We start from the raw sequence: 27,759 nt of genomic DNA, 5'->3' as shown, positions 1-27,759 counted from the left end.
GATGTAAGGAACCTGTAAAGTATGGTGTGACAATAACAGGGTTTCAGCATAACATTACAGTGGATCCTTACACATTTAACATGATTTAATCCTCTCAAGATTTCAAATACACGTCCCTCATCCTGTCATTATAAAAATTCTGACACGACAGAATATCACCACGTTCCATAGCAAACCCCAAAATATCTTATGTTGTTTTGTTTTCATTAACACGTTACATTTACAGTACGCCTATCCTCACATGAAACCTTCCAACCCGGTGACGTCATTCCCTCGGTGACGCATCTGGGTGGCCATTTTATCAGAAGTTTGTGGGGTGAAAAACAATCGGATGAGCTCGTGTGTGCGTTTTCTTTGTTTTTATTACTTTACATTATTCACATTAATCGAGATCAGTAAATCGTCCGGTACAGCCGATGAACGGCTGCTTAATAAACGAACAATTGGCGGGAACCGGCGTGCGACGTAACCTGCCATTCATTACGCGAGCGTGCGCACGGTTAGCAAGTAGCCTAGTTTAGCTAATGGCACCTCGCGTTATCGGACAATAGTCACTTGCAAACAACAGATAAAACATACTAGTAACCGAACAATTTGTGGTCAAGCCAAGCTCGTGTTTACTTTGGATTGAATCAGATAGTCGAAAAGTAACTGTTAATTGTATTGTAGCCGAATTAGCTGTTAGCCTAGCTCGCGCGTGTACAGTTTAATCATGACGGAGTGTTACATTCGCGTGGCGGAGGATGAAAATGAGGAACCAATGGAGATCCCGTCAGAGGAGGATGGCACTGTGTTGCTTTCCACGGTCGCCGCACAGTTTCCCGGTGCATGTGGCCTTCGGTACCGAAGCCCGGTGTCTCAGTGTATGAGAGGAGTCCGACTAGTGGAGGGGATTCTGCACGCCCCAGAGGCAGACTGGGGCAACCTGGTATACGTGGTCAACTATCCAAAAGGTAAATGTGTGATACATTCCACACAAAATAGACCTTTGTATCATACACACACACACACACATATATATATATATATATATATATACTAACATCATTTAATCCATGCATTTTTAGATAACAAGAGGAAGATGGATGAAATGGATGCCGCTTCTGCTGTGAAGATCAAGAGAGGTGTGCAGAAAACATCAGACCTGATCGTTCTGGGTTTGCCATGGAAAACATCCGAGCAAGATCTTAAAGATTACTTCAGTACCTTTGGCGAGGTTATCATGGTGCAGGTTAGTATCAACAAACTGAATTTACTTGTACTTTTGCATTTATATTGATAGCTGTGGTGCTGAGATATACCTGTCCTTTCAGGTGAAGAGAGATGCCAAAACAGGAAATTCCAAAGGATTTGGCTTTGTAAGATTTACAGACTATGAAACGCAAGTAAAAGTCATGACCCAGCGGCATATGATCGATGGAAGATGGTGTGACTGCAAACTCCCTAATTCAAAGGTATGTTACATATAACACAGCCACAGTAAATTGTATCGCAGTGTGTTTTGTCTAAGGAATAAGAAAAAATAAGCTGATGGTTTTGATTTCAATTTACATATTAATGTACACTTTACATATCGATTTCAATTTACATATAAACATAAACATATATACATGTTCCATTTCAAAGCTTGTATATGTTGTGATGACCTTGTCCTGGTGAACGTTGCATGAGTAGACTCTGTTTTCTATTAAATGATCTAGTATTTCCTGGAACAGGCTGGGCCAGATGAGCCTATGAGAAGCCGGAAAGTGTTTGTGGGCCGCTGCACTGAGGACATGAGCGCCGATGAGCTCAGACAGTTCTTTATGCAGTACGGCGAAGTCACAGATGTATTCATCCCCAAACCTTTCCGAGCTTTTGCCTTCGTTACCTTTGCCGATGATCAGGTTAGTTTCCAAGGTTTTCTTCTTAACCTAAATGTCTTCCTTCACTCCTCAACGTACTAATAGCTTGTTATATTCCTCCAGGTAGCCCAGTCCTTGTGTGGTGAGGACCTGATCATTAAAGGAACCAGCGTGCACATCTCCAACGCTGAGCCAAAGCACAATAATAGTAGGCAAATGATGGATCGTGGGCGGTTTGCGGGGTATGGGGGGCAGGGCTTTGGCAGTAATCGCAGTCCTAACAGCAATGTGAATTTTGGGACCCTTAGCCTGAATCCGGCCATGATGGCAGCCGCTCAGGCGGCCCTCCAGAATAGCTGGGGAATGATGGGAATGCTGGCGGGTCAACAGAATCAGACAGCCGCCCCTGGCACAAACCCTAGTGCGCAGAACAGTGGTAGTAGAGATCAGAATCCGAGTTACAACGCAAGCAGCAATAACTACAACGCCAGCAGCTCAGCTGGTCTCGGGTGGGGGGCGGGCACCAATTCGGGCTCGAGCGGTGGGTTCAACTCCGGTTTTGGATCTAGTATGGAGACAAAGTCAAGCTGGGGAATGTAGAGAGAGATTTGAGTTGGGTATCACCAATATCTAGATAATATGGTAAGTATTTTGAGATCAGAAAGTTTAGTCGGATATTATGTCCCGAAAATATTTGCCTTTGATTTTTTTTGTAAAACTGAATGTTCGTATATATGTAACGATTGGTCTTAAATTTGTTTAGAGTGGTTGAAATTGTTAGAAGTGATGAAAACACTATGATATTTTTTTCCTCATGGATATAATTTATTTTGTGTTAAGCATTATTTCAAAATGCCCACATATCTGAAACACGCATGAGCATCTCGTACCATTTCAGTGCCCTCTCACATACATGTAAAGATGCTCCAGTTGAAAAGAAATTTGAGTTGTGTTCTCTGCCGTTTTTTTCCTCAAAGTTTTTGATGGTCAAGCCTTCATAAATCTCTTCTACAGTTCATCACCTCTTTTCCAATTTCCCGGGAAGAAGCCCCTCGTTGGCCGCAATGTTCGAGCAATCACAGTATCAGTTCCCCTCCTCCCATGTGTAAATGCTTTGCCATCAAAGAGCACAGCGTCACTCTGCATATACTGTGTTTGACGGTGGGTGTCGTTTTTTTCCTCCCCTTTTTCATGGATGAAATCTGTCCGCTTTTTGAGAGCTGAGTGAGATGGTGATGGATTGTTGGTGGGCCCAGAATGAGAGACTGAATGAGCGAACAGGCTGAGAGAGAGAGAGAGAGAACTTGGAACTGCGAGACTGTGAGAACTTGGACCTGTGTGTACGAGTGTGAACGGAGGCAACGAGTGTTTTCTGTAGGATCATCACGAGGACATTCATTTACATTCTTCCGTCCCTCCTGTTCTGTCTCTCTTCCAACTTTTCTCATATTTAGAGGTGCATAAAAAATAACCCCAAAATATCTACGTAGTGGAATGTTTAAGTGATCTAAGTATTTGTGTTCTTGCTATATAATTTGATGTGAATGCTGTGTATGGTGTGTGTTGTTTCTTGCTGTTATTCAACTTGTACGTGTGAAGGTGATGTGATGCTGTCTGTGGGCGGGGCTCTGGGAGTGGGTGGTGAATGAGGGCGAGCGTGAGCTCTGAGTGGCTTAACTGGGGTGGTGTATTGATGATGAATGCCTACAGAAGAGGTTGCTTTTGTTACGTGTTTCGAATGCTTTTTATATGTTTTGTGAATCAAAGGGAACTGAAATAAAACAAATGATTTGACTAGTTATTTGATAGTGGCTTATTTGCTTTAAGATATTAATGGAATTGCAAACGCTTATTTAATTCGCATGTATAGGGACGTTGGACTCGGCTGGCCCAGGTTTACCTCAGAACCCTGAGTGAAGTCAATAATGGGAGAGCTGAAGACTGAAGTTGATGTAGTGTTGGTGGACTCACCACGGTACATCTGTGGAGACGCTGCTGTATGCCTTAAACCTGAAAAGGGACTTCGGCACTTCACCGTAAAGAGATTTCCCTGGAATCCTTGTTTAAAATTAAAATGGACAATTTCCAATTGGCTGCAGTGCATGACTACAGACAGTATACAATGCGATCTAATGCAGAGATAATGTGTTCATGAATCAGCATTGTTTCAGTCCCATTTCCATGTTTGTGTTTTCCAAACTGTTTTGTGCACGAAAGTGCAGTGATCTTGCTTTTCAACTTTATTGCTTCTAAGTGTGTCCCATTGTGGGTTTTACTGTAAATATAGTTTATTGATAGTTAAAATGCATATTTTTTCACGACACTGTTGTGACTTGAATCACTGGCAGGATTTCCATTTTTCAAAATACTTAATAAACATACACAGAGGACTTTCATCTCTCTGTTTTTATTTTTATATGAGAGGTTTTGTAATTGTAAACTTAACACTTTTCAAAACTTTCTAGTCTTTTAAAATGTGAAAAAACGTACTGTCTTTAGTATAATTCCGAACACTGTTATTTGTGCCATGTTATGTGAAAATACAACACAACCCTATCTTAATTTCACATCTGGCAAATTCAAAGGGTTTGTTATTAAACATATCTAGCACTTTACCTTAATGTTCTATTTTTTAACACTGGTTCATGCATTAGCTAACAATGAGCAAAACATGTCAACAACATTTATTACTCTTTGTGGCGAGACAATTGTTTATTTTCAATTCATATGCAATAACTAAAGTAAACAGATTAGTCATTTGATCAGTAAAGGTCGAAACTAGGATTAACATTATGTAGAAATTATTGTTTATTGCTACTTAGTGCTGACAACTGTAGATAAGTAATGACAAGAACTGTAACCTTGTTGTGTAAATGTTATAGCAAAAACTACATATCTTGTTTAATATAACGAATAGGGAGGCTCAGAGATGACGTATTTTTATATGCAAAACCCGGAAGCGAGTTGGCATTTAGGGACTTCCGGTTCCATCGCTCCAAAGTCTGATTTTTTTTAGGTTTTTGGTAAATTGCACGAAATAAGGTCTGTCATAAACAAAACCTCTACATGTTTTCAAGTTTATTCTATGACATTACTGGATTGTTCAAAATTCTTACTGGCTACTGATGGTCTGTCGCAAGTGTGTGGGACTTCAGCAGCAAGTGGGCTGTACAAACCTCCAGAGGATTTTGATTTTGGTTTATTTAATGTCGTGTGTTGTAGTATTGGTTCATGATCCACAGTTGGTGTAGTATCTTGAGATACTAAGAAAAAGACCTAGAGAAGACCATAATTCTCGACAGTTACTTTATTTAGGACCCATCAGCTTCAGACTTTTTACAACGCCCCATACACATGCGTTACTGCCCCATGCTGGACAAATATCAATATCCACATACAACAGTTGGTGGCGGATTATTTTGTGTTTTACAAGTATAAAAAATACAAGACCCCTCCCCAAACCCTAAACCCAACTCACGTGAAAAGGCAGCACAATCGGATGATAGCACAAAATGTCAGAACAGCAGTGAATGATCATTTTAATAATTGGTAACATAAATAGAAACGGCAGTGCTCGCGGTAGTTTAGAGAAATTGTTGTTTCTGAAAAATACAAGAATATGCATAATTATTATTTTTATATCACTGTAAAGACATTTGCGTTGCTGATGTTTATTTGTTGAAACTTTATTATGCCATGCTGGCCGTAACTTTACGTTGCATTGAACTTTCGGTGGACTAAAACGTGCTTTGCTCATAAAAAAAACATTTCGTTTCGTTTTATTGTATATCCATTTGATTCATTTTGACAAAATGTGATAAAACAAAACTTTAAACTACGATGAAAATGTCATTTTTAATAGTGTTTTCATTACTGTCTCTACCTCCTGCCAGCCTACTTGCGGCCTAAGATCCTCCCACTTGAAGTTAGTGGCGTCAACTCCTCCCACCTGCCGTTTTCCGGGCTGGGTACTTACTGAGGTTTTGCCATCCTTTTATTGACCTTTAGGTGGTGCCAAAACCTCTGTCACAAAATCCTTGCCACCTCACGCAAAGCGAAAAATGATTAGGCCTATACTCTATTTCATCTCAGTCGTACTTAACGACTCTCAAATGACTTCCTGGAGAGTACCAAATATTATCATCAATCGTCATTGCTTCTTGTGTCTAACAAATGATGTGGGCACCACATCATAACGGAGTATGACTATATCGGTCGAAATCCTAAAGAAAACAGGAGCTCTGTCATGCTTCGCATTTATGTTAGGAAACAGTACCAGCAGGTGTAGTTTACTGAGCTCGGATGCGCAGTAAATTTAAAAACTGCGACAAAAATACCGTTCATAGAAGTTTCCAGCAACCCCAACCTTGACATCTGCACTTAGCCTACCTTCAAGTTGCGTTGCAACACTTTTCTCTGTGCAAACATGAAATTCCTAAATTGCATATTCCATAAAATAGCTTTCCTGTAACTCAGTGGTTAGAGACTGCCGCTAGCAATGTCAAAGGTCATGGGTTCGATCCCAGGGATTGCACATACTCCGAAACAAATGTGTCGTATACTGCAATGTAAATCGCTTTATTTGGATTAAAGCGTCTACCAAATGCGTAAATGTAAATGTTCCTTTTCTGATAAATCTCACGCATGATAGTACAGTATAGTATTAAGCTAAAAAAAAATGTAAAGCACATTAAAAGTTAAAGTTTTGTCTAAAGAATTAGCCAACTCACATTTGGCATGTGGAGATTTAGAGAACTTTTATTACCTTTGTCTGGATGTCAAACAGTATTAAAGTGTACATGCAAAAAGGCCACAATATTTGAGGATTTGTTCAAGCAGTAACTGGTTAAAGATACATCATTTCTTTCAACAGTTATACAGATTTGCCACATTACAACACAAAAACTGCACATGCCTGGGAATACACTTCATTTCATTACGAGTAGTTATTAGATATCGGTTAACTGTTAAGGCAGGATTGTAGATTGAACAGGCACATTATATCATCTGTTTTATATGTTAACATGAGGAAAAGGTTTTCCAGAAGAAGAGCTTACATGGTGATTTATCTTTAGGCTCCGTCTTTTCAAAAGTAGACCGCTCTTCCAGTGTACCATTCACAAGATCAGGATCAAGATCTTTTAGTTCTTTATCAGTGAGGTTCAGCTCTTCCATATCAGTCATCATCTTCTTCAGCAGGTCCTTCTGGTCTTCAGTCAGAACCTAGATGATGAGACACTTCGTAAGTCCGGTAAGCTTGAGTATTAGATCACTCTCATTGATTCTTTACAGCATTTTCAGTATTACAACACCGCAGCATATCTTCAAATATGATCACATAGATGCATAACAAAGTGGGCCATAATCCAGATTTACCTCATTGGTGTGTGATAGCTTGTCCTGTACAGGTAATGCTTCAGTGCTGTTCCAGACCATGAGAAGCAGAGGAAACAGAGCCAGCAGAACCCGCATGATGAACACGCTTCTGTCTGTAGCCGAACTAAGATCCCATCCAGCTCCCATTCTCAGGTTTTATAGAAGCGTCCTAAAATAAGATACTGACGCAGGAGAGGAGGAAGGCCATTAGGAAAACTAAACTAATTGTCAATGAACATTTTGTTAATTCTAAGGACAGCATGACACCATTATTTCAAGGTTTTGAAAAAGGTCACTTGTAAACTTATACACATTTATTATCCAATCCACTTATTCATTATAACAGTAAAGTATTGCAGTATTAAGTGTATTGCTTCCGTAACCCCCACCCCACGATATACCTCATATAGAAATTCTCTCAAATCTGAGTAATATAAGACATAAGACATGCATAGAAACGAAACATGCTTGAGAATATACATACACACATCCGCTTTAAAGGAGGTGCCGATCTTACAGTGTTGGTATTTGTCAGAGTAAACTGCAGCAGCTCGGTACGGGACGTCAGTATCCTGACTCCTCCCCTCTCCCTCAGAAAACAGCCTATGCATAATTAAACAGCAGACGGATCAAAAGAGGGTGTCTACTTCCTGTCCACTCGCCCCGTTCGCCATGATGACTCAGCACCACTTGGATGCTATTATAATCATCTTCTATTCTGCATTAAAACTCATTAAAAACATGAAGTGAAGTGGCTTTTAATTACTGAGATGTGCTTTTCCTGAGGAGTCATGGAGCCTTGGGTGTATTTACACCCACTATCTCAAACAGTTACTCTGTAGGAAGCAGCTTTGAAAACATCATCCATTAACAATAGATGCTGTGATGAGACAAAGACTAATCGGCTACAGGGACCATGAGCATAGATGTTTGCATTTTACTAGAGTTTATAAATGTTGAGATTTAAAAAAAATAAAATACCCCTTTTAAAATATTGATCGCTCAGATGTTGTAGTACTTTAGACACTGCATCTATGACATACAATACGTACAGTAGTAGAACAATTAGACAATGAAAGGCACTCAAGTATGCAATTCTTGAATTATTTTAAAGAAACAACAAAGATGTTTACGAGTAACACACTCATCTTTTAAGTTTAATTAGTTTTGTAAGCAAGCAGAACTATGTAAATATAAACTAGAAGAATATGAATAAGTCTGTCACATGCTGGGTCAGTTAAAATAACTTTATGAAGGGATGAACTCATTTGTTATGCATATATACGAATCCTTTTCTCTGCTCACCTATTATATTTGGGGATTAATTATTGTAAATACATACAAGTGCAGAATAATTTAACTGTCCATTTACAGTATACTGTATTCTCTACTGATACTGTAAACTTTTGCTATTGTGAATTGTTTATCATTAGTATGTGTTTTTTATTCTTTATTTTCCTGTTTTCTTTATTGCATATTATTTTATGTTTCATTGTCTTTGTAATTTTTGCTTTGTTGCTCTTCTACCCCATCTTCTTGTCAACACTAAATTTCATATCAAATTACATTATAATAAAGATCTTGAATACTGAACTGAACTTTTGTGTTCATTAAAAATTAAACATGGATATTGTGCACTCTAATAAATGGATTTAAAAAGTACAGTTGTGTTTAAAACATATTCTGATTCTGATTCTGATATTTCAAGTTAAATATACATAATTAACATTTACATGCTGTGAAGCCGTGGCTTCAGAACATGCACACAAGTCACATGACACCATTTATGGTGTTTTTTTTGTATTCATATTGTTTTATTTTGAGCATTTACAGAACATGTTGTTTTACAGATACAAGTCATGAAGGTTATACATGACGCAAGTCATTTTTTATTTTTGCTTTTCATGATGAAATGTTAATTTTAGATTTTTTACAAACTAACATACAGTTAATATAGTATAAATATAATCATTAAAAACAACGATTATAACCTATTTATGCTCATTGCTAACAAATACCTCATACCTCAGAAAACCTCTGCCATCTACTGGTGACAAATTAGATGCCCATACAAATAAACAACATATCTAGTGTTTACCGTTTGTAATTCCAGTCTTGCAAAAATAGCAAGACTAAATCCCGTTTGTTGCAGACAGCAGGTAAATGAAGAGAACAAAAATCTCATTAAAAAGGGATTGAAATCTTTATTTAGCCTAATGCAGTGCAATGGTTACCCATAATCCAGGGTTAACACTATGAACATGAGTGGAGAGCCAAGTCTACAACAGAAATAATGTCAACAGGCTTGCTCACAAATATGTGTTGTGTTTGTGACAGAGGGCCTACAGGAAAACTACAAGAAACAAATTACAAACCGTGTACACACTATATAAATAGAAATCTGCATTGAATACTCTTCAGTAAAAACTACAGTGTGAGTTGAACCTCAGATCTTCAGGAGGAATGTGTTCAGCTGCTCTGGTCCATGAGATGATGTTCTCTGCCGTTCAGTCAAACAGGACCCTCGATCAGGCGTTATAGGAAGAGGATGAAACGTTTCCTCCGTGGCCCGTCCAGTTGGTGTGGATGAAAGTCCCAGGGTTTGATAGCAGCTCATACGTGTGGGCACCAAAGTAGTCCCTCTGTGCCTGAAGACACAAAGATAATGATGGATTTAAAATGTATTCAATTCATTTAATTCTTTGCTAACAATTTGCAATGAGGATGTATTTGTTAACATTAGTAAATACATTAACTACACTCTAAAAAATAATTCATGGCATCTGTTAGCACAACTTAATTTAATGAATTGGTGAAAGTCAAAAATCGAAATTTTTGGTATAATTAAAACTTTTAAACTCTATTTTGATAATTACTTAAGCTTAATATTGAGTGTAATTTTAACCTAAAAATCTGTGTTTATGTGTTTACGACAATAATTAAGTTGCAGTAACTCAAAGTAATTGGCTAGATAACTTAATTTTTCAACACCAATTGAGTTCCGGATTTCAAGACTCCTCCCAAACCATGTAACATACGTAAACAAGTTCAAACTCTATGTGTCGAGTGTTTGAAAAGTGTAAAATAATTTTGTTCATGTTCAATCATTTAACTTAATCTATTACAGTTAAGGGTACATGACTGACGCTTGTTGTATCAAAGTATAGCATTGCTGAGGATCTCCATTTCCCATCATGCTTTGCACGGTACTGGATAATGAGAGTTAATGTAGAAATACAGAGTTATTTTATGGATTTTTTATCAAGATGAGAACAGCATGAGACTTAATAATGTTTAATATTTTGTTCTCTTGGGATTTAAAGGGTTTTGGTTATGTTTTAAGAGGTTACCATTGTCCTGAAGGCTAGAGCATTTGCTTAGCATATGGTTAGGCTCTAAGAAAATGACCACAAATGCTGTTTTACTCAAAAGGCATCTCATTGGAGATGATATAGGCATCAGCTCTTGCTTTTAATTGTTATTGAGAATTTTCTAAATTGATATATAAAATAAAAAAAGTGTCTTTGATTAAATCAGTGTTAAAAAAAGTTGGAACAATTTAATAATTTCAATAATGAGCAACAATTTTTAAGTTGGTGTTACTTAAAAATACATTACATCTAAGAGAAAAAAGTAATCTGTCTGACCCAATGTAGTTTGTTGGATGAACTTAATTTTGTTAGAAGTTGTCACAACTCCAAAATATTGATGCAAACCGATAATTGGGATTGCGATAGTTTTTGTTGTTGAGTCTACACAATATTTTTTAGAGTGAAAAATATAGTATTTTAGTATGAATTAATCTTTCCTAATGTTAGTCAATGTTCATGTTAGCGCATTAACTAATGGTAACAGTCACTACTTTTGAGATTTACCTGCAGCATGTTGGCCGGGAGCATCTCATGCCTGTAGCCGTCATAAAAGGACAGCGCGGTGGTAAAAGATGGCATGGGAATTCCCTGCTGCACACCTGTGCTTACTACCCTACGCCATGAGTCCTACAAAACAAAGTTATGTACATGACCAGAAACCATGTTAAATTGATGAACAAATATTTCCCACAAGTGGATTTAGAGAGAAATATCAAGACATTTTAACATTTTTGTTTCATTCTGTGAACATTCCAAATACATATGCTATTTTCATTAGCAGAAAAGGGATACAGGAGAAAACTGGTTCATATTCATGTTTAAACAACACAATACTAAATTTGCATGTACCTGGCACTCCTGTACAGCGTTACTGAAAAAGCTATCCAGCAGTAAATTCTGCAGCTCTGAATCCCGGTCAAACGCTTCCTTGATCTTCCCCAAGAAAACACTGCCAAGAATCATAATCATAATCATCATTCACAGACACATCTGTTATTGTACAACCAAAATGTTTCCTCATTTCTGTGCGTCAGGGATTTTTATATGAAACATTATCACCACTTCCTAGTCTTTACAGAGTTGCAACATTCACTGGGTGGAGAAATAATTTCTCATGATTTCATAATGGAACAGTACAGCAAACACAGCATATCCTGATAAGTGCTGTACAAAGCAAACACAGCATGTGTTCTCATGCAACAGATGAAATGAATGTAAGAAAAGCACCTGCGGATGATGCAGCCTCCTCTCCACATCAGAGCAATCGCACCATAATTGAGAGACCAGCCGAACTCTTTCGCAGCCTGCAGAAGCAGCATAAAACCTTGGGCGTATGAGATGATCTTAGATGCATATAAAGCCTGGAAAACAGAATGATTTAAAGTGAGAAGTCATAAAAAAAGCGGACTGAGTTTAAGCCAGTACTCATTACACAATTGCGGGCTGATGTATAAATATGGCAACAATATGAATATAGGAATCAGCTTATTTTTATATTGCAAATTACACATCAAGGGAAATTTATTTTAGATTCGTTTTTTCATATGTAATAGTATAACATTTGTGTCATACACATTTCCAGACAAACATGTGAGATGCTTGACCAACCTTTCTGATGTCTTCAAGAAACTGTGTCTTGTTTCCAGTAAACTTGACCCCCTGAGGGCCAGTGAGGCTCTTACTGGCCTGGACTCTCTCATCCTTTAGAGAAGAGAGACATCTGGCAAAGACAGCTTCCCCTGTGAATGACACGAAACAACAATGATATCCAGTTACAGTCTGCATCTCTGCTCTGATAATTACATTACAATTAGCATTAAAACAAGAGCAACCAGACAAACAACAGAGTAGAACAGCCTAGTAATATTCACAAACTAGAAGCAATCGTACATGTATTGTACATGTATTTGTTGGATATGAATCTTATTGATCTTAAATCCCACCAAAAGACACACACCAACAAAACAAACGGGAAATAAATTCCTATTATATATATATTTTCAGGACTATTTTTCTCACAACTACAAAATATATTGTTCACTAATAATAAATGTTGTTTTAAGTAGGGCTGTCAGAATATCAGATATTCTACACAAAAACCGTGGCACAAAAAAATCATCCAAATGATATTATTGAAGCGTTATGTTTTTATTACCTTAGAATGAGCTATTTCTATCTACATACACCGCTGTTCCCCTTGCTTGGAATTCCCCACGTTGTTTCTACAGTAGCTCTACAGAGCGCGTTTCGTAAATACGTTATCTCCTTCGGCAAACAAAAGCGAAAACGTGACGACATCTTAGTTCTGTGTCAGCCATCGTAGTGCTTCGAAAAGAGGGGTGAGCGGTGGACTGAGTCATTGGATGCAATTCGCAACCTCACCACTAGAGGCCGCTAAATTTCACAAACTGGACCGGTGCAAAACTGTGACCTACTATGTTGGAGTGTCTTATTAATACATTATCAATAACCCTGGTAATTAATAGGACAGTTATTGTCTACCAATACTGGTAGGCTATATCATGCAGCCTCTAGTTTTAATAAACAATGGTTTCTGGACAGAATTATGGAGAGCACTACTGTTAAAACAACATTACAATGATAAAAATACAAGAGGTCGTAAAACAAGCTTATAAAACAAGTGTAGACTACTGTACAATTTCTTTAAATTAATTCTTTTTGAGATTTACCCAAGACCCCCCAGAGCATTCATGGCGATCTCATGTGATATATTACAGCACCTCTAAAACATCTTCCGTAAATATATACCAGTACAGTGATCATATACAGTAGGTAACAAATCAATATGTATTTTGCCTTTAAACACACGAGCCGGTCACAGTGATTCACTTTATGTATTATCAGGCGTCTGGCACTGTTGACACTGGTAATGTCTCAATTCTCAATGGTGTAATGAGTAATGGGTCAGAGTATTGTGCTTACCACATCTACAAACAACAAAAAGCTCACTTCAGCATGACTCTCATATATAGTCCTATCACTCAACTCAAGGCCAAAAGCTGCAGGAAAAAAAGAGCGACTGCAGGAGGGGGTGAAAAACAGCCAGTCATGGTGAACTCAGCACTGGGCTTATGTTGGAATGCAGCCTATTGAGAGACAGAGTCCTCCCTCTCCAACCGTATAACTCCTATCTGCTTGCTCTCTCTTTCTCTCTCGGTCACGGTTCAAAACAGCACAAATAGCTTATTGTTACACAAAAACACCCATTCAGATCAAGGACAGAATTCAGCTTAAGACTGAATATGCAAGACTGAAACGATTCCTCGAGTAATTCGAATACAAAAAAAATCATCGAGGCAATTTGTGTTGCCTCGAAGCTTTGTTTAATCCATTTAACTAGAGTACACACGGAGCACTGCGTTTCCCCACGGACCGTTATTACTGACGCACAGCCCGCTAAACTCTATTCATGTTACAGGGCTCTCAAGTCTCAAGCATTCACCGAGAGACACACGCATTTTAGTATTTCTCATGCTAATAAGTGATAGCTTATTGAAATGGTAAACTGCTAGTTTACTTAGTTTTAGTCTATTTTGCGAGTGAAACTTGTTTTCCGGCTGCATTGAGTCCATAAAACTAGATGCGTACTAGTGGATGCCGAATCATGTTATTTACACATGTCATCTGACTGTTCTGCGTGTCTGAGTGAATGAACTGCACAGTTTAACGTGCTACACGCGTGATGCTCATGAATTTGTCTGCGCTTTATGAGGACATGAACATATGAACTTCATCTCCAGAGTTGCTCTGAGAGTTTATTTCATGAACATTTTATTGTTTGAGTGAAGAAACAGACATGCTAAAAAATAAGCGTCTCTCGACAACCTGGCAAAATAAAAGTCCGGTTAACTCTGTATTTTATGTGGAAAAATAAATTACTGTTTAATAGTACAAAAAAGAAAATAAAACAAATTTAGATAAACTAAATGCATCATGCATAAGCTGAAGTTAGTTGTTTACCTTTGAAATTATTCTTTCTATTTTTATTAATGTTTCTTATTTATACATTTGTATTATATTGCATTTTCAATGTAATATGGCAATGTAATGTATTAAATGGGTTAACTTTTCACAGATATTAATGTATGCAATTTCAGCAATAAAAAAAATATTTTTTTCTAAAAAGGAAACAAATTAGTTGTTTATGTTAAGAGACCTGTCTTATTTTCTCTTGATTATTTAGTATTGCTCTATAATAAAGAAAAAGTATTTATTATCCGAATACCCGATTAATCGATGGAAAATCAGTAGAATACTCGATTACTAAAATAATCGATAGCTGCAGCCCTACTAAATTCCCAACATTATTTCAGGAACTCAAATATTTAGATCCTGAAATACGTTGTGCACATTCTCTCCCCCGTTTTTTATTCACTCTAGCTCCACTCCGTGTTTTTTTTAATGCCATTACTGTTCTGTTGTGGTCAACTAAAATTTAGAGAAAAAACAACTACAATCCACCAAAAGTCACAGGACAGTACGGCACAGAAAATCCCACTTATGTCACATCACCTGAAGAGGTAAACAGCCCTCTTAAAAGCTGCTTATGAAGACTTTCATTCAACACCTTCCTCTAAAGCCAAGTCACCCTCTCTCAGAACACACCCATATCTTGATAAATATGCAACCCTGCGCCTCACCGATTAATGTAACAGGTGTGCCGTACTCCAAAGCTGAGATGGCCGTCCATTTCCCTGTGCCTTTCTGCCCAGCGCTGTCTCTGATCTTGGGCAGCAGGTGAGTGCCATCTGCATCCTTAAACTTCAGAATGTTTGCAGTGATCTCAATGAGGAAGGAGTCCAGCTCGGTTTTATTCCATTGATCAAAGACCTGACGGGAAACCAGAGTGAAATTTAGTCTCAGGAGGAAGTAGATCATAAAAGTGCTTTAGAAGGAACAGGGTGAGGCGTATTTCAAAATATAAAAGAAACAGAAGAAGGAAGGAAGAAAGAATATGAAGACAATACAGAGGGGAATGAAAGAATTACATCATAAGGGACAGTTTACAAGGGTTAGTGTACTTTATTTTTCGGGTTCGATCAGTAACTTGAAGGAGGAAGTTGATGTCTAACCTGGGCCATTTCATCATGGTCCATACACAGCACATCCTTCATTAGATGATACGCCTCACAGATCAGCTGCATGTCACCGTATTCAATACCGTTGTGGACCATCTTAACAAAATGTCCAGCTCCTTCATCTCCAACCTGCAGAAACATCAGAACATTCAGAAAACAGCATTCACGGTGTACATGAATATATACTGATATCAAATGCTCACCCAGTCACAGCAAGGCTCTCCTGTGCCCACCTTGGCGGCAATACTCTGAAAGATCTCCTTAATGTGTGGCCTTTGGAAATAAAATGATTGAAAAATGTAACAACAGATGACTGATATATTATTTTTGACTGCATTTTGATGTATTTTTACAATTATTATCCATGCAGGTTTATCCCTATATTCATTACGATCTCACTTGTGTGCACTATACATGCTAAAGAATTAATGGTAACACTTTACTCAAAGCCTTTATTTATAATGCATTATAAAGCATTATAAAAGGGTATGATGCATTATAATTGTTCATAATGTGTGTTCTACTACATTAAATGTTGTTGTAAAGAATTATAACCAAATTAAAAATGCAAAGTCTAACAATGAATTGATTAGTGTTATAATGTATTCACTGTAGTTACAATTATTGATAAATCGTTACAATGCATTATAAGGTGCATTACGAGGCATAATGAATACATTAATACAATACTTTTATAATGCGTTATACATATGTACTTTAAGTGTTACCGAATTAATAAAAATGTTTGTTCTCACCAGGCCTCTTTATGCCCCCCTGGCATCAGTGAGGGTCCATATCGAGCCCCCTCTTCTCCTCCACTCACTCCACTTCCCACAAACAAAAGAGTCTTCTCCTTCAGGCTCTTACAACGTCTCTGCATGTGACAAGCGTGACATGAGCCTTTCTAATCTATATCAAATTCCATAAAAGCTCTTATTGATCAATTTGGAGAGTTCGACTCACTGTTGTATCTCTGTACTCTGAATTTCCACCATCAATGATGATGTCACCGCGTTCAAGAAGAGGAACCTACAATATAGAAAAAGAAAGCTGGTTATGGGATCATGTTGAAAAGTGATCTGGTAAACTGTTGATATAGTGACCGGTGACATTTACCAGTTTATCAATGAAGTCATCGACAGCCTGTCCTGCTTTCACGAGGAGGACGATGCGGCGAGGTTTCTTGAGTTTGGACACCATGTCCTGAAGAGATTCTGCTCCTATCACCTTAGTGCCTTTGGCTTCGTTCTGTAAGAAGTCGTGGACCTTGGACACGGTTCTGTTGTACGCACAGACCTGAGAAATGACAATGAATATAACATGAAGAGGAACAGCGAAATGGAATGAGAAGGAAATGGACCTTGAAAATGAAGAAATGCAATTTGGTACGGTAACTTACCACAAATCCATGATCATTCATGTTTAAAATCAGATTCTGGCCCATCACAGCCAAACCAATGAGAGCAATATCTGCTCTGTGGAGTCAAGAGTATGGATATAATGAGAAAGACACATTTAACATAAGAACATAACGTTTGAATGACATCGTTCACTCTACTTAAATGATCTATCAGTGCAATCTTATTAAAAACAATTTCAACAAATATGTTTAATAGTATTTGTTAATTATAATCATAGGACTTAACAGAAACTAACCAGTCTATACAAAATCATACTGACAATGTGCTGTAGCTCCCACTAAGCACATTTGACTGCTTTTTAATTACTGTACAAATGCAATAAAAGGCGATCCAGAAATACGATATAACGTTATCACACATTTTAAAAGCAAAATCAGTACTTACTGAGCCATGTTTGAAGGTTGATTCCGTCTTAAAGTGACACTTTGGATCAGTGTTCTCACTGTACAGACCGTCCGTGAACTTCCTTATTCACGTCCTCACCAGTAGCGCTACACAACCACCCAATCAAAACGCTTGGAACGTATTGACGTCATCCTCTTCTCTATTTGTGATTGGCGGAAACTCGCTGAGCAGAGATTGGAGGCTGATCATTGGTTACTTTTTCTGTCCCGCCTCCCCGGTTCCACCCACAGTGTCAGGTGAAGCTGTGGAGTCATCTGGGGATCAAACATAGTTTAGATTCATTTCTTTTGATAAATGATTTTAAAATATATGTCATGACATTGGAACAAATGGATAACAAAAAGCTCTAAAAACATGTAACAGTTTAAACTTATTTTACGTTTTTCTTTTCTGTATTGTTTCTCTTTCTTTTCAGCCTGTAAAGCTGCTTTGGAACAATGCACATCGTGAAAAGCGCTATACAAATAAAATAAAATTGAATTGAATTGAATTTTCTTTCTTTATCTCTGGCAATGTGATGTAGCACTGTTGTATTGTATCTGTGGCAATAAAAAAAGTTTAAAAAAATCTTTTGACACAGTTTGTGGTTGCATCATCGGAGTGATGTGTGATGTATTTGAATGTTGGCTTAAGGTTATTATTAAAAAGATTATTACAAACCACATGAAATTTGCGCAAATATTTAAACTATTTAAACCTTGCTCTAAAATAAATTAAACCAAATATTTTAAAACACTATAACGCACTCTCTCACCGGAGTACTTAACAATTATATTATTTATTTTTTATATTACCATTTTAATAAAAGTAAAAAAATATATGCATTCAGGAAAGTGTGTGAAATCTGCACTTTCTCAAATTTGATTACCCTTTTAGTTTATTCACCACTGTTTCCTGTTTTTTTAATAATCTGGTTGTGTAACAAATAGGCCTATACAGTGCTTCTCCGCTGGCATATACATAATAAATATACACGTATCAATGAAGTTTAAAATATTTTAGATTCACACCGTAACTCTGCAGTAGGACTGGACATCTCGTGTTAAATACCCATGAATGTTTCTGTTATTCCCCAGCTTATGAAGAAAAACAAAACAAGCTCTTTCTTGGTCTAATGCACTGGTTGTAATTTTATTTTTTACCTCATTCACTAAACAGGTCAATGGTGCAAGATTACCATACACAGAATTAAGATATATGCATTACACATCTAGGCTATACAGCGAATGGATTATAATTATTACAAATACAGGAGACATATTTACATTTTAATCCAAGTTCCATTCAACATGTAATATTTACAAAATAAGTATGAAAATGAAGCCAATCTGACAAATAATGTACAGTGTTAATGCCACGGTTGAATGTTTTCTGTTGCTTTACCACAATGAGAAGGCATGATGTTTATTTTAAATGCCCTTAAAATGACCAAAATAAACCAAGAAAATAAATTGCAACATGTCAGTCCCAGATGAAAATCTTAGTTTCCCTTAATTCACAAGTCATGCATTTTTAGAGAAATTCAAGGTACATTCAAAGTCCACTTCAATGAGTAAAACATAAAAATCAAAAACCGTTTGGTTTTCCATTTGAGAAAACAACAAAACCATAGTTCAAGCTTTATTTGTTCTGTTAGTCGTATAAACGCATATTATGTGCAAAGAGCTGCAAACTAATATATACAATGCAAAACAATAAATACAGAAATAATGAAATTCATTATGAATATCTATAACTTTACATTAGTCAACCAAACCACTCAACAAAGCTGGTAAAAAAGAAAATCTTTGCCCTGGCGAAAAATCCATAACACACTTGTCATAAATTTAAATGCTAATGTTCACTAACCTTCAGTGCAAAGAGAAACAATAATGGTAATAAAAGTTCTTCATTATGCACTCATTTTATGTGCCGTCTCTGAATATTAAATGTAGACATTTTCACAGATGCGTAAAAATCCAACAGCTCAGTAGAACTCCTCAGGCTGGCTAACCAGAGGGCCCAATTCTCTAGAGCTACTTTCATTTGTTTTTCTGTGAAAAAGTGCTAAACCTCTTCATCCACGTGAATGTGCGTTTATAAGCAGCAAGAATATTGACTTCATAATATTGAAACTACTTCACTTCAGAATCTGGCGGGCAGTAATTCCTGCTGGTTGTCTGGCCAGAGGACTCAACAATGCCCAGTCAAATCCCTCTTGTCGAAATAATTTCACCAGGATAAGACAATAACTCTGCACTCACGGAGTATCATTTTAAATACACAGAGCAAAGATTTTCATAACAAAGAACAAAACACATACCAGCCTTTTCCCTTCACTGCACATACAGTACATGACATACACCGTCCAGTGTCAGTTTCTCCAAAACCCATTAGTCAGTGATGAAACGGTAATGTTTTCGTGATCAAAATTGGTCTGTATAGATAACTGAATAAAAAGTGCCCTAGCGCACGCAGCCTTCCGGAACGAATCTGTCATTTAGATAATGTCAAAAACTGATGGAATGTTATTAAAAATAAATTAAGATAATCAGGGCAGTATAAAGATACATGGTGAACGTTCAATAATATTAAAATCCCATAACTGATACTTAAACCCCTCTCATTCTCAAAGGGGAAAAAGGCTGGTTTAATGATTTTTATGAGGTTTGAGTGGCCTAATTGAGATATTGAGTCAAAGAAGACCACATTAAAACATTCAATCTATTATTTCGTAAGCATCAGTATCTTACTCAAGCATACGTCTTTCAAAAGAGGCGAAACCTACTGTATGAGCAAACCATATGTGGCCTTTATCGTTGTCTTTTAGTAATACAATAAGAACAGAAAGCAAAGACTGTGTGTTCACGAGAAGCGCCCTGAAAGTTTGCACAGATGGACTTTCATTCAGATGTTCTGTTTAAGGTAACTTTTTGCACCATTGTTGTTCCTAATCTACTGTAGGGAATCATGTATGCTGAGCAGAACACTCTTATAGGCTACGGATAATCGTGATATATCAGTGTATTTCCCTGCTAGTAAAGTTCTCATGGTTACATACTTTGCTATGTTTTTCGTGTCAAGCAAATACACTGCGACATGGTACAGTTCAGGGCTTATGAATAAACTGGTGTATGTACAGAACTATCACAGCTTGCTCAGATTCAGCAAATCCAATACTGCAATAACATTCAGTTTGAGAGGAAATTTCCTTCTTCATTAGAAAATCTTCAAGCAGTGCTTTGGTCCATCTAAACATCTATTTTGTAACAGATCCCTTGTCGGAACAAGAACAAACTTAACAGTACCTGAAGCAAAGCCATTTCGTTTTTTTTCCTTCTATTGAGAAAGTGTGATCATTAAGTTATTAATATTAATATTTATTTTTTCCTAAAAGCATTTTTATGGGCTTTTAGCAAATCAACTTCCTCATAAGGTTTGTGGCTGTCGCCACGTGAGCGAGAAGTTCCCGGCAGACAACACTGGTAAGGACGATCTTCACAGACGAGAGTAACTCAAGAAAAAGAAGAACTTGCTCTGAAGATTCGTGCACACGCAAACGGACAATTACAACATGCTACTTGAAGGAGGTTCAGTTATGACAAAGAACTGAAGACAGAAAAAATCCGATAACACAATGGATTAGGAGAGAAATAGAGAGATTTGGTGAACTCAAAGTTAATTCGCTGGAGAGGAGAAGAGAGCCACAGGTCTACATACAAGAGAAACCGTCAAGAATCACAAAGATTTAGAAGTGTTCACACACTTGGTACGTTGTAAAGGCAGACAGAGAAAAAAATGAGCACTATCTTTGCACGACGTGACCCTTGTTCAGTTCTTCATCAGACCGGACCGTCTCCTCGCCAACTTTGACCTGAAAATGACGAGAGGATAAAACATCATAAAGAAGTCATACAAATAAATGTTCCTGGTGTTTTTTTCTGGTAAATATCTTGTTACCTTATTGTTCCTGCTAGCAGCGGGTTGAAGGCATACAGCCAGTCATTCATATCTTTGTCATTATTAGCCTGGAGCAGAATTCCTCTGTGCTTGGTGCACACGGCAAACGTATTCGGTGTCTGAAAGCCATTAAACACCAACATTATGGTTTTTTGATTTAAACAACTACACTCAATAAATAAACCAATAAAACCAAATAATCGCAAGGTTTCACCTTGAGCATGGCCTCCTGGTCTTCACTGTATTCCACCTGAGCAGTGGACAAATTCAGCACGCCCCTTTCCACCGGGTCCTTATCGTTGTTGTAGATGAACACGTACGGTCGACGGACCACCACAAAGTTCTTCACCCAGGAGTTAGTACGGGGCTCCATGAAGCTGAGGAATCCCTTCTTGGACACCACAGACCTATGCGACATCACCAGTCCAGTACATTTGTAAACACATTACATATGTGCGAGAACAATTTTTAGATGCATCTAAACACATACCCTGGTCTCATCTCCTCAATATCAGGCAAAAGGTTGAGGAACTCGTGTTTGCCGGCGCGCGCCAGGTAGGATGTTTCCAGGATGGGCACCATGGGGAAGTTCTCGTAGTCGGAGCACGAGGGGCTGGTGGCGCGAGAGTTAGCTTCAGGGGTCCTGTTAAAAGATGTTTTTACATGCTTAACCTTGTATGCATATTTTTTATATAAATAAGTGTTTTTAGATCCAATGCACAACACTGTACCGAGAGTCTGACAGAGACGGGCAGGTGGAGGACGGGGTGAGAGTGGCACTGCTGAAACTAGTAACTGACGGGTCCCGGCCCATAGGAGAGATATCTGACAACTGAGAAAGACAAGTTTATTAACGCGTTGTATGTTTAACACGAAGCTGGATTACAACTGGCTGTTATATGTTACCTTGCAGTCACTGATGCTGTTGTACATCTGGTTATATTCATTGTTGAAGGTGTGTGTCAGGAGCCGGAGGCACTGAAAGAGAGTATACAAATAGTGGGAAGTCGGAAAACACAGGTCCATTTTAAAAGACATGAGGGATAAATCATGAATGATAAAAATAACATATAAGCTCATGTACCTTAGTTGCCAGCTCCTTCTCACGGTCTGCCAAGCTCTCGACGTCCGTTGAGTCGTATCCGCTGCTCTCACTGGGCGTGATGGCGCTCTCGTAGGTTGTAGAAGAGATCTGAGAGGAGATGCTGGTGGAGGTGCTGAGGGTCCCGCTGCTCAGGCTGGGGGACAGAGAGTCGCTCAGGGATTTGGGGGGAGCGGTCTCACCCAGCTTCTCACGAAGCAGCAGCAGATGACGCGTCTTCTCCACCTGACAGGTTCAGACATGGACATCAGGGACACGGTTCTCTACATGATGTTCTCATACAGATAGACACCTCCAACTTCATACTGACCTCATGCAACTGCTCGAGCTTCTCCAGTTCCCACTGATGCTCGAGGATCAGACTGTCTCCTCTGGGCCTCCAGCCAGCCAGGTTCTCTTCTCCACGCACGTATGCCACTGACGTATCCAGAATCTTCCGTCTCCGTCGCTGCATGCCTGAAAAGGTTGCATGGAGAATAAGAGATCGGAGATCTTAAAGAAATTTGGTCTGTGATCTTTCTAAACGTATAAAAAGTACTCTCGGTAAAATGCTATTAGTTAAGATATCGCATGTAACTTCTGAACGATCACTATATTCATATTCTATGGTATTTACATACATAATCAAAATACTACAGATACCATGGTGTTTTCATGCTACATGTCGTGTTCAATAAATTAGCACTACTACTTTTTTTGTGAGTGCTAAAACGAATGAAAACTGTGGAAAACATTAATATTTATTGAAAAAAAACATACCTGGGCTTCCTGTGTGGGCTATCTTGCACAAGCTGAGCTCATAGATGCCAGTTACTTTATTACTGTAATAGAAACACCAGAAAACAGCGTTAGCGAAGTTTATACTACATTTATTAGAACCTAAAGCCTTTTTAAAAAAGCAACATACCTGTAGGTGTACATTTTATTCTTCAAGACATTTCATCAGATTTGAGCTTAAAATGTGTATAAATGTAAGGCCAGGTGTATATTTTAAGTATGGGACTGAGCCTTGGTTCTTTAAAGCTTTTCATTTCTAATCAATCTTTTGCTTTTACAAGTTCAAATGACTGTGAATAACATATAATGTTTAGGTACAAACATGTCGTTTTTCAAATTATATGAAATGATTTAAGTTGCAGACAAAATATTAAATGATATTAAATACAGCTAATATGACAAAATAGAGCATACTGACATATTTACAAAAACGGCATGACATCAACGTTTACAAGATTTTATGGAAGTAAAAGTACTAAAAGAATGCTGTTTGTTACCAGTCAGGGGTCTTGGAGTAACCGCTTCCGAACAGGTTCCTCAGGGAGCGTGGAGGAGAGATCTTGGCATCTCTAGAGTAGAAGACCATGCAGATGTCCTTGGTAATGATGGCAGGTTGGATGCAGTGGTCAAGCTGCAGGGCAAAGATCACAGTACACGTCACATGCGTGTAAATGCTAAAAGACTGTGAACAAGCACACAGAAACAGAGTGAATGCTGACCTCCAGATAAGCAGACAGAGTCATGTAGATCTTCTCTCCGTATGGAGTGACGCGGTTCAGCAGGAGAGAGTTGTGCAGGGAACTGTCCCAGACCGCCTCGAAGCGGTAGAATGTCCTAAACAGAGTGAAAGAGATCCTTCAGGTTTGGGCTGGTATGACTGTATATGATGGATATCTACAGTAAAACACAATCTCATGACAATTTGTGACTAGATATGAATGTTTGATCGCATTTATGTTTTAGGACAATCTGCTTTAGTGTCGGTGATGTTAGGTTTAGGGGTGGGGCTTCATTATTGCTTTTCCCCTAATAATCATATATATATTTTTAAATAGTTACAAATTCCCATGATATCACGAAGCGCTTGTACTATTTCTTCTATTTTAAAAAAGTGTGAAAACATCTGTACATCATTGCTTAGCCTTTCGCAAGACAGCATGTGCTATGTAGCGAGTGAATTCAGTAACATTACCTAAGAAAAGCTGTTAACTTACAAGCCCTGAATCTCAAGAAGATAAAGCTAACGGAAACATTTATGTTTTATTATTAGTGATCTGGTGTGAGCTTGAAGCAGACAGCAAGCAAAAGCACACAATATCTGAACACAGAAAGAGTGAAAGGCAGAAATGGGGAGTGACTTTGAATGTGACTCATCTTCATATACCCTTGTATTGTTTTTCACTTCCGCTCTCTTCTTTCATGATTTAAATGGCACAGACAGATGCACACAAAGGCTTGTCTGCATCTTTACCAAAACTGACAATGCAGCATTTTTAAAGAAACATGGTGGCTAAAAATGCTCCACTTAAAGACCTCATGAAATCTCTTGTCAAGCAGTTTTCCTTTCATTTACTTACGTATTTTTTATTGAAAAGAAAAAAGGCTTCTAATTGTTGTTTAAAATAGCCAGGCTTACTGCAAGGGGACAATTATTAATCATTTTGGTCTGTCTTCCTAGAAGAATAAAAAATATTATTTTAAATGCATATATCTGCATATAACAGTTTCCGAGAAAAGATGATATGATAAAAGAAATTTTGTAAGAACACACTAGCACATCGCTGCTGTCCTTCTGCAACCTCGTATCTCCATATTTTGTGATTTTTATTTTTTTGCCATAAATCATTATTATTAGTCACCCTTTATGTTTGTCACTTGGTTTTGCAAATATCTCGCTAATAAACATTAAAAAGTGCTTGTCAACTTTGACAACACAGTATTTGATCATTTAAAAAGTACTTTTTCCATTTCCAGAAAAACAGCCAATTTGGACATCCGAGGTTTTGGAAGGACCGTGACTATATGCTAAAAGCCACAAAACTCAAATTGATTTTATGAGGTCTTCAATTGATTCTATAATGAAAAATGAATCATAAGAGAAGCTGCGGGTAAACAACACAGATACACAGGCCTACTACTGTGACACCTACAGTTCATAATCCTAAAGTCTCAACGCAGTTTATGGTAAAATTGCTTTATGATATGTTGAATTTGATACCTAGCAATATCGCTATCAATGCACAGGCTGAACAAAACCAAGAGTCCAACCGCAGCAGGAAATATGCAAGACCAAAAAGAGAAAGACAAAACAAGCAGAAACAGTCAGGCAACAGAAACAGTCACAAAATAAAAACTGGTTAATAAACACAAGCAAACAATAAAATCAAGCAAACTGGCATTATTATAAGAGAATTTGCAAATAATAAATACATACAACAAATATAACTAAATACATTTAGATATACAGGCAAGCCCAAGCTAGAATTCTGGGCTTCCTAACAGTGTTAGAAGCAGACTTGGGCCATTAGAATTGTTCCCACATTTCACCCCACTAGCTCCAGCCCTGTGTACTAACGCAGCCTATGGAATTGCTGTTTCTCATTTGGTCCACTAGATGTCACTCTTGTTCTCTGCAGGGTTCTGCACTAATGGATTTATTCCTCCTACTGACACCTGCCGGCAGTGACTCACGTTCAAACCCTCTCCTGAATTCTAAACAGCATGAGGTTTGCGGACCTTTCATGCATGCTGTATAAACACACAACCTGCTATTGACTGCAGACATAAACCCATTTAACAGGCTAATGCAGGTGCGTATTCTTGCATGTTTGGGACAGAATGCAACATCGGGTTTACAGACTGTAATGTGGGAAGCAAGCGTGACGTACCTGCTGGAGTTGTGAGAAGATTTCAGGTATTTCGCAGAGATGATGTTGAGCGACAGAACGGCATCCGCGGCCGAATCGTCCACTTCTGGTTTATTCCTGATTCGACCTACAACAGAAAAATCACTGTCAGACGGTTGTAACCCTACAGCATCTATAATACCCTACAAACTGACATTTTTGTCAGCATCTGGCATAACCGTTTGAAGTTGCGAAATAACTCACCGACCACCAGCTCTCGGACATCTTTCCAGTACATTTCACATCCTTTCTCGTGAATTAGAGTGACTGTAATTCTGCGCTGGATGCCCTGGGAACAGAGACAAACCAGGTTACCACAAATAACAAGAAGCGATCATTTCAATGATTTATACACCCTTGGCCAAGGACAGTGAACACGGGCTAAACTACAGATTTATACAGACTGCAGGCAATATTTAAATATTAACAGAGCAGAGAGACAGAAGAACATTGAGTCTTTCGAAAAGAGATGCCCTAATACAGCAATGCAGGATGAACATTCAACATAACAACAATAATGAAATTCAATATTTCATGTTTTAAACAGCTTTTTGGAATACGGCTGCCGTATTCTGTGGTCAAATATATAACGACTGCATCACACATTTACTGTGTCTCCATTTGCCTACTTGTGGGCCATTTTGCACGATTGTATTGTGTTGTAACATGTAGTGTTAAAAAAAAAACAGGAAGTGCTTCTGGAACAGTGTTGTTTCCATCTTGCAAAATGGTCTACACTATGCCCTACAAGTATTTACAGTTTTTGTTATGGGCAAGGATATGAATTTGAGTGCACAGCAAAACAGTATGAAAGTACAAACTAATGTGTAAAGGAAGTTGCGTAGCCGTAGATGACACTAAAATAAAAATGATATTTCTCTTTCTTCACATACAGAAATAAATACTTGCAAATTCTTTATTATATCATTATAAATAATAATATTTCATATTTCCTAAGCAGTCATGTAATCGGGGACTTAATGTACAACTGGATATTTTCACAAAATAAACCTCAATACACATACCTGGTGCAGTAGGTAGGTGCCGTGACAAGGAAGCCCCCCTGTGTGATCCACCACTGCAGGAATATACCTAAAATACATAACACAGAATTAATAAGCATGCCGATCAACCAATGAATGAGAGCATTTACCTGATTCTGACTCAATGACTCAATACAATTGGTTTACTTACTCTCCAGTTGGCTCCAGTTCGCTGATCTCAAACCAGGCCAGCAGGTCATACTTGCTCACACATTGACCCAGGTTGGACTTGGTGATGGTGTTGAGTTTAGTAGCTGGCACTGCAGGAAAAGTGAAATATTAACAAGGCTGGAAGAAACAGGAAATGCACTCAGGCTGCATTCAACTCTTCTTAGCGCTTAAAAGCCCGTTTCTATTCAAATCCGTAAAAAACCTTTGAGCTTGACACATAAACACTGAAAGCATGAGTCATGTAATGGGGAGAAACACAAAGCACTGGTTTAATGGAGGGCTATTGTGTAGACTTGGAAAATCAG

The 27,759-nt window shown here is 38.0% G+C and overlaps 4 protein-coding genes across 20 annotated transcripts in view; 1 reads left to right on the top strand and 3 right to left on the bottom strand.

The window, feature by feature from the left end:
- Window positions 1-292: 292 nt before the first annotated feature.
- Window positions 293-4,234, top strand: tardbpa (TAR DNA binding protein a). Of its 6 annotated transcripts, none has more exons than XR_008961643.1 (7): window positions 293-953; window positions 1,068-1,231; window positions 1,314-1,454; window positions 1,716-1,886; window positions 1,968-2,052; window positions 2,859-3,005; window positions 3,715-4,234. XR_008961643.1 is itself a non-coding variant. In XM_057319855.1 (5 exons), exons 1-5 carry the CDS (start codon window positions 713-715, stop codon window positions 2,442-2,444), a joined length of 1,194 nt encoding a protein of 397 aa, XP_057175838.1. In that variant the 5' UTR covers window positions 293-712; the 3' UTR covers window positions 2,445-3,708. The 6 variants fall into 6 exon arrangements, 3 of the variants coding, with proteins under 3 accessions (XP_057175838.1, XP_057175837.1, XP_057175836.1); XR_008961642.1 differs by having other exon boundaries at window positions 1,701-1,890; window positions 1,972-2,052; XR_008961641.1 differs by having other exon boundaries at window positions 294-953; window positions 1,701-1,886.
- Window positions 4,235-6,554: 2,320 nt separating this feature from the next.
- Window positions 6,555-7,829, bottom strand: sst6 (somatostatin 6). 2 transcript variants are annotated; one of them, XM_057319804.1, is made up of 3 exons: window positions 7,705-7,829; window positions 7,221-7,402; window positions 6,555-7,067 (listed from the first exon to the last, which is right to left on the bottom strand). In XM_057319804.1, the coding sequence occupies exons 2-3, from the start codon at window positions 7,365-7,367 to the stop codon at window positions 6,864-6,866; spliced, it is 351 nt and encodes a 116-aa protein (XP_057175787.1). In that variant the 5' UTR covers window positions 7,368-7,402; window positions 7,705-7,829; the 3' UTR covers window positions 6,555-6,863. The 2 variants fall into 2 exon arrangements, with proteins under 2 accessions (XP_057175787.1, XP_057175788.1); XM_057319805.1 differs by having other exon boundaries at window positions 7,738-7,814.
- A 1,570-nt stretch (window positions 7,830-9,399) lies between these two features.
- pgd (phosphogluconate dehydrogenase) lies at window positions 9,400-17,621 on the bottom strand. Its single transcript, XM_057320078.1, has 13 exons — window positions 17,496-17,621; window positions 17,090-17,165; window positions 16,807-16,986; window positions 16,654-16,719; window positions 16,446-16,564; window positions 15,894-15,963; window positions 15,685-15,819; window positions 15,253-15,442; window positions 12,200-12,330; window positions 11,819-11,952; window positions 11,441-11,540; window positions 11,096-11,218; window positions 9,400-9,868 (listed from the first exon to the last, which is right to left on the bottom strand). The coding sequence occupies exons 1-13, from the start codon at window positions 17,501-17,503 to the stop codon at window positions 9,749-9,751; spliced, it is 1,452 nt and encodes a 483-aa protein (XP_057176061.1). The 5' UTR covers window positions 17,504-17,621; the 3' UTR covers window positions 9,400-9,748.
- Window positions 17,622-20,851: 3,230 nt separating this feature from the next.
- Window positions 20,852-27,759, bottom strand: part of kif1b (kinesin family member 1B) — a 64,257-nt gene continuing 57,349 nt past the window's right edge. For 7 of the 11 annotated variants that reach the window (XM_057320086.1, XM_057320095.1, XM_057320091.1 and 4 more), the window contains 16 exons: window positions 27,435-27,543; window positions 27,266-27,332; window positions 26,445-26,529; window positions 26,223-26,328; window positions 25,553-25,579; window positions 24,054-24,168; window positions 23,832-23,965; window positions 23,317-23,378; window positions 22,868-23,013; window positions 22,540-22,782; window positions 22,362-22,433; window positions 22,187-22,287; window positions 21,946-22,098; window positions 21,670-21,862; window positions 21,456-21,574; window positions 20,852-21,369 (listed from right to left, as the gene is read on the bottom strand). In XM_057320086.1, the coding sequence (XP_057176069.1) occupies window positions 21,327-21,369; window positions 21,456-21,574; window positions 21,670-21,862; window positions 21,946-22,098; window positions 22,187-22,287; window positions 22,362-22,433; window positions 22,540-22,782; window positions 22,868-23,013; window positions 23,317-23,378; window positions 23,832-23,965; window positions 24,054-24,168; window positions 25,553-25,579; window positions 26,223-26,328; window positions 26,445-26,529; window positions 27,266-27,332; window positions 27,435-27,543 (1,775 nt within the window). In that variant the 3' untranslated portion in view covers window positions 20,852-21,326. The remainder of the gene's footprint in view (window positions 21,370-21,455; window positions 21,575-21,669; window positions 21,863-21,945; window positions 22,099-22,186; window positions 22,288-22,361; window positions 22,434-22,539; window positions 22,783-22,867; window positions 23,014-23,316; window positions 23,379-23,831; window positions 23,966-24,053; window positions 24,169-25,552; window positions 25,580-26,222; window positions 26,329-26,444; window positions 26,530-27,265; window positions 27,333-27,434; window positions 27,544-27,759) is intronic. The other 4 variants (XM_057320089.1, XM_057320098.1, XM_057320094.1 and 1 more) reach the window with 1 other exon arrangement.

This window comes from Triplophysa rosa, linkage group LG21 (assembly GCF_024868665.1).
Source record: "Triplophysa rosa linkage group LG21, Trosa_1v2, whole genome shotgun sequence".
Classification (NCBI taxonomy): Eukaryota; Metazoa; Chordata; class Actinopteri; order Cypriniformes; family Nemacheilidae; genus Triplophysa; species Triplophysa rosa.
This window is presented reverse-complemented; position numbering and strand designations above follow the sequence as displayed.

What these genes read in the sequence shown, in the direction of transcription:
- sst6 (XM_057319804.1), bottom strand. Translation starts at nt 7,367, where the DNA reads ATGGGAGCTGGATGGGATCTTAGTTCGGCTACAGACAGAAGCGTGTTC. An exon ending in AGCTATCACACACCAATGAG is followed by an intron (nt 7,068 to 7,220) that starts GTAAATCTGGAT and finishes CTCATCATCTAG; the next exon opens with GTTCTGACTGAAGACCAGAA.
- tardbpa (XM_057319854.1), top strand. Translation starts at nt 713, where the DNA reads ATGACGGAGTGTTACATTCGCGTGGCGGAGGATGAAAATGAGGAACCA. An exon ending in CGTGGTCAACTATCCAAAAG is followed by an intron (nt 954 to 1,067) that starts GTAAATGTGTGA and finishes ATGCATTTTTAG; the next exon opens with ATAACAAGAGGAAGATGGAT. An exon ending in GCAAACTCCCTAATTCAAAG is followed by an intron (nt 1,455 to 1,700) that starts GTATGTTACATA and finishes TAAATGATCTAG; the next exon opens with TATTTCCTGGAACAGGCTGG.
- pgd (XM_057320078.1), bottom strand. An exon ending in CACACCTGTTACATTAATCG is followed by an intron (nt 12,331 to 15,252) that starts GTGAGGCGCAGG and finishes TGTCATTCACAG; the next exon opens with GGGAAGCTGTCTTTGCCAGA. An exon ending in TCCCGGCCAACATGCTGCAG is followed by an intron (nt 9,869 to 11,095) that starts GTAAATCTCAAA and finishes TTGTGTCTTCAG; the next exon opens with GCACAGAGGGACTACTTTGG.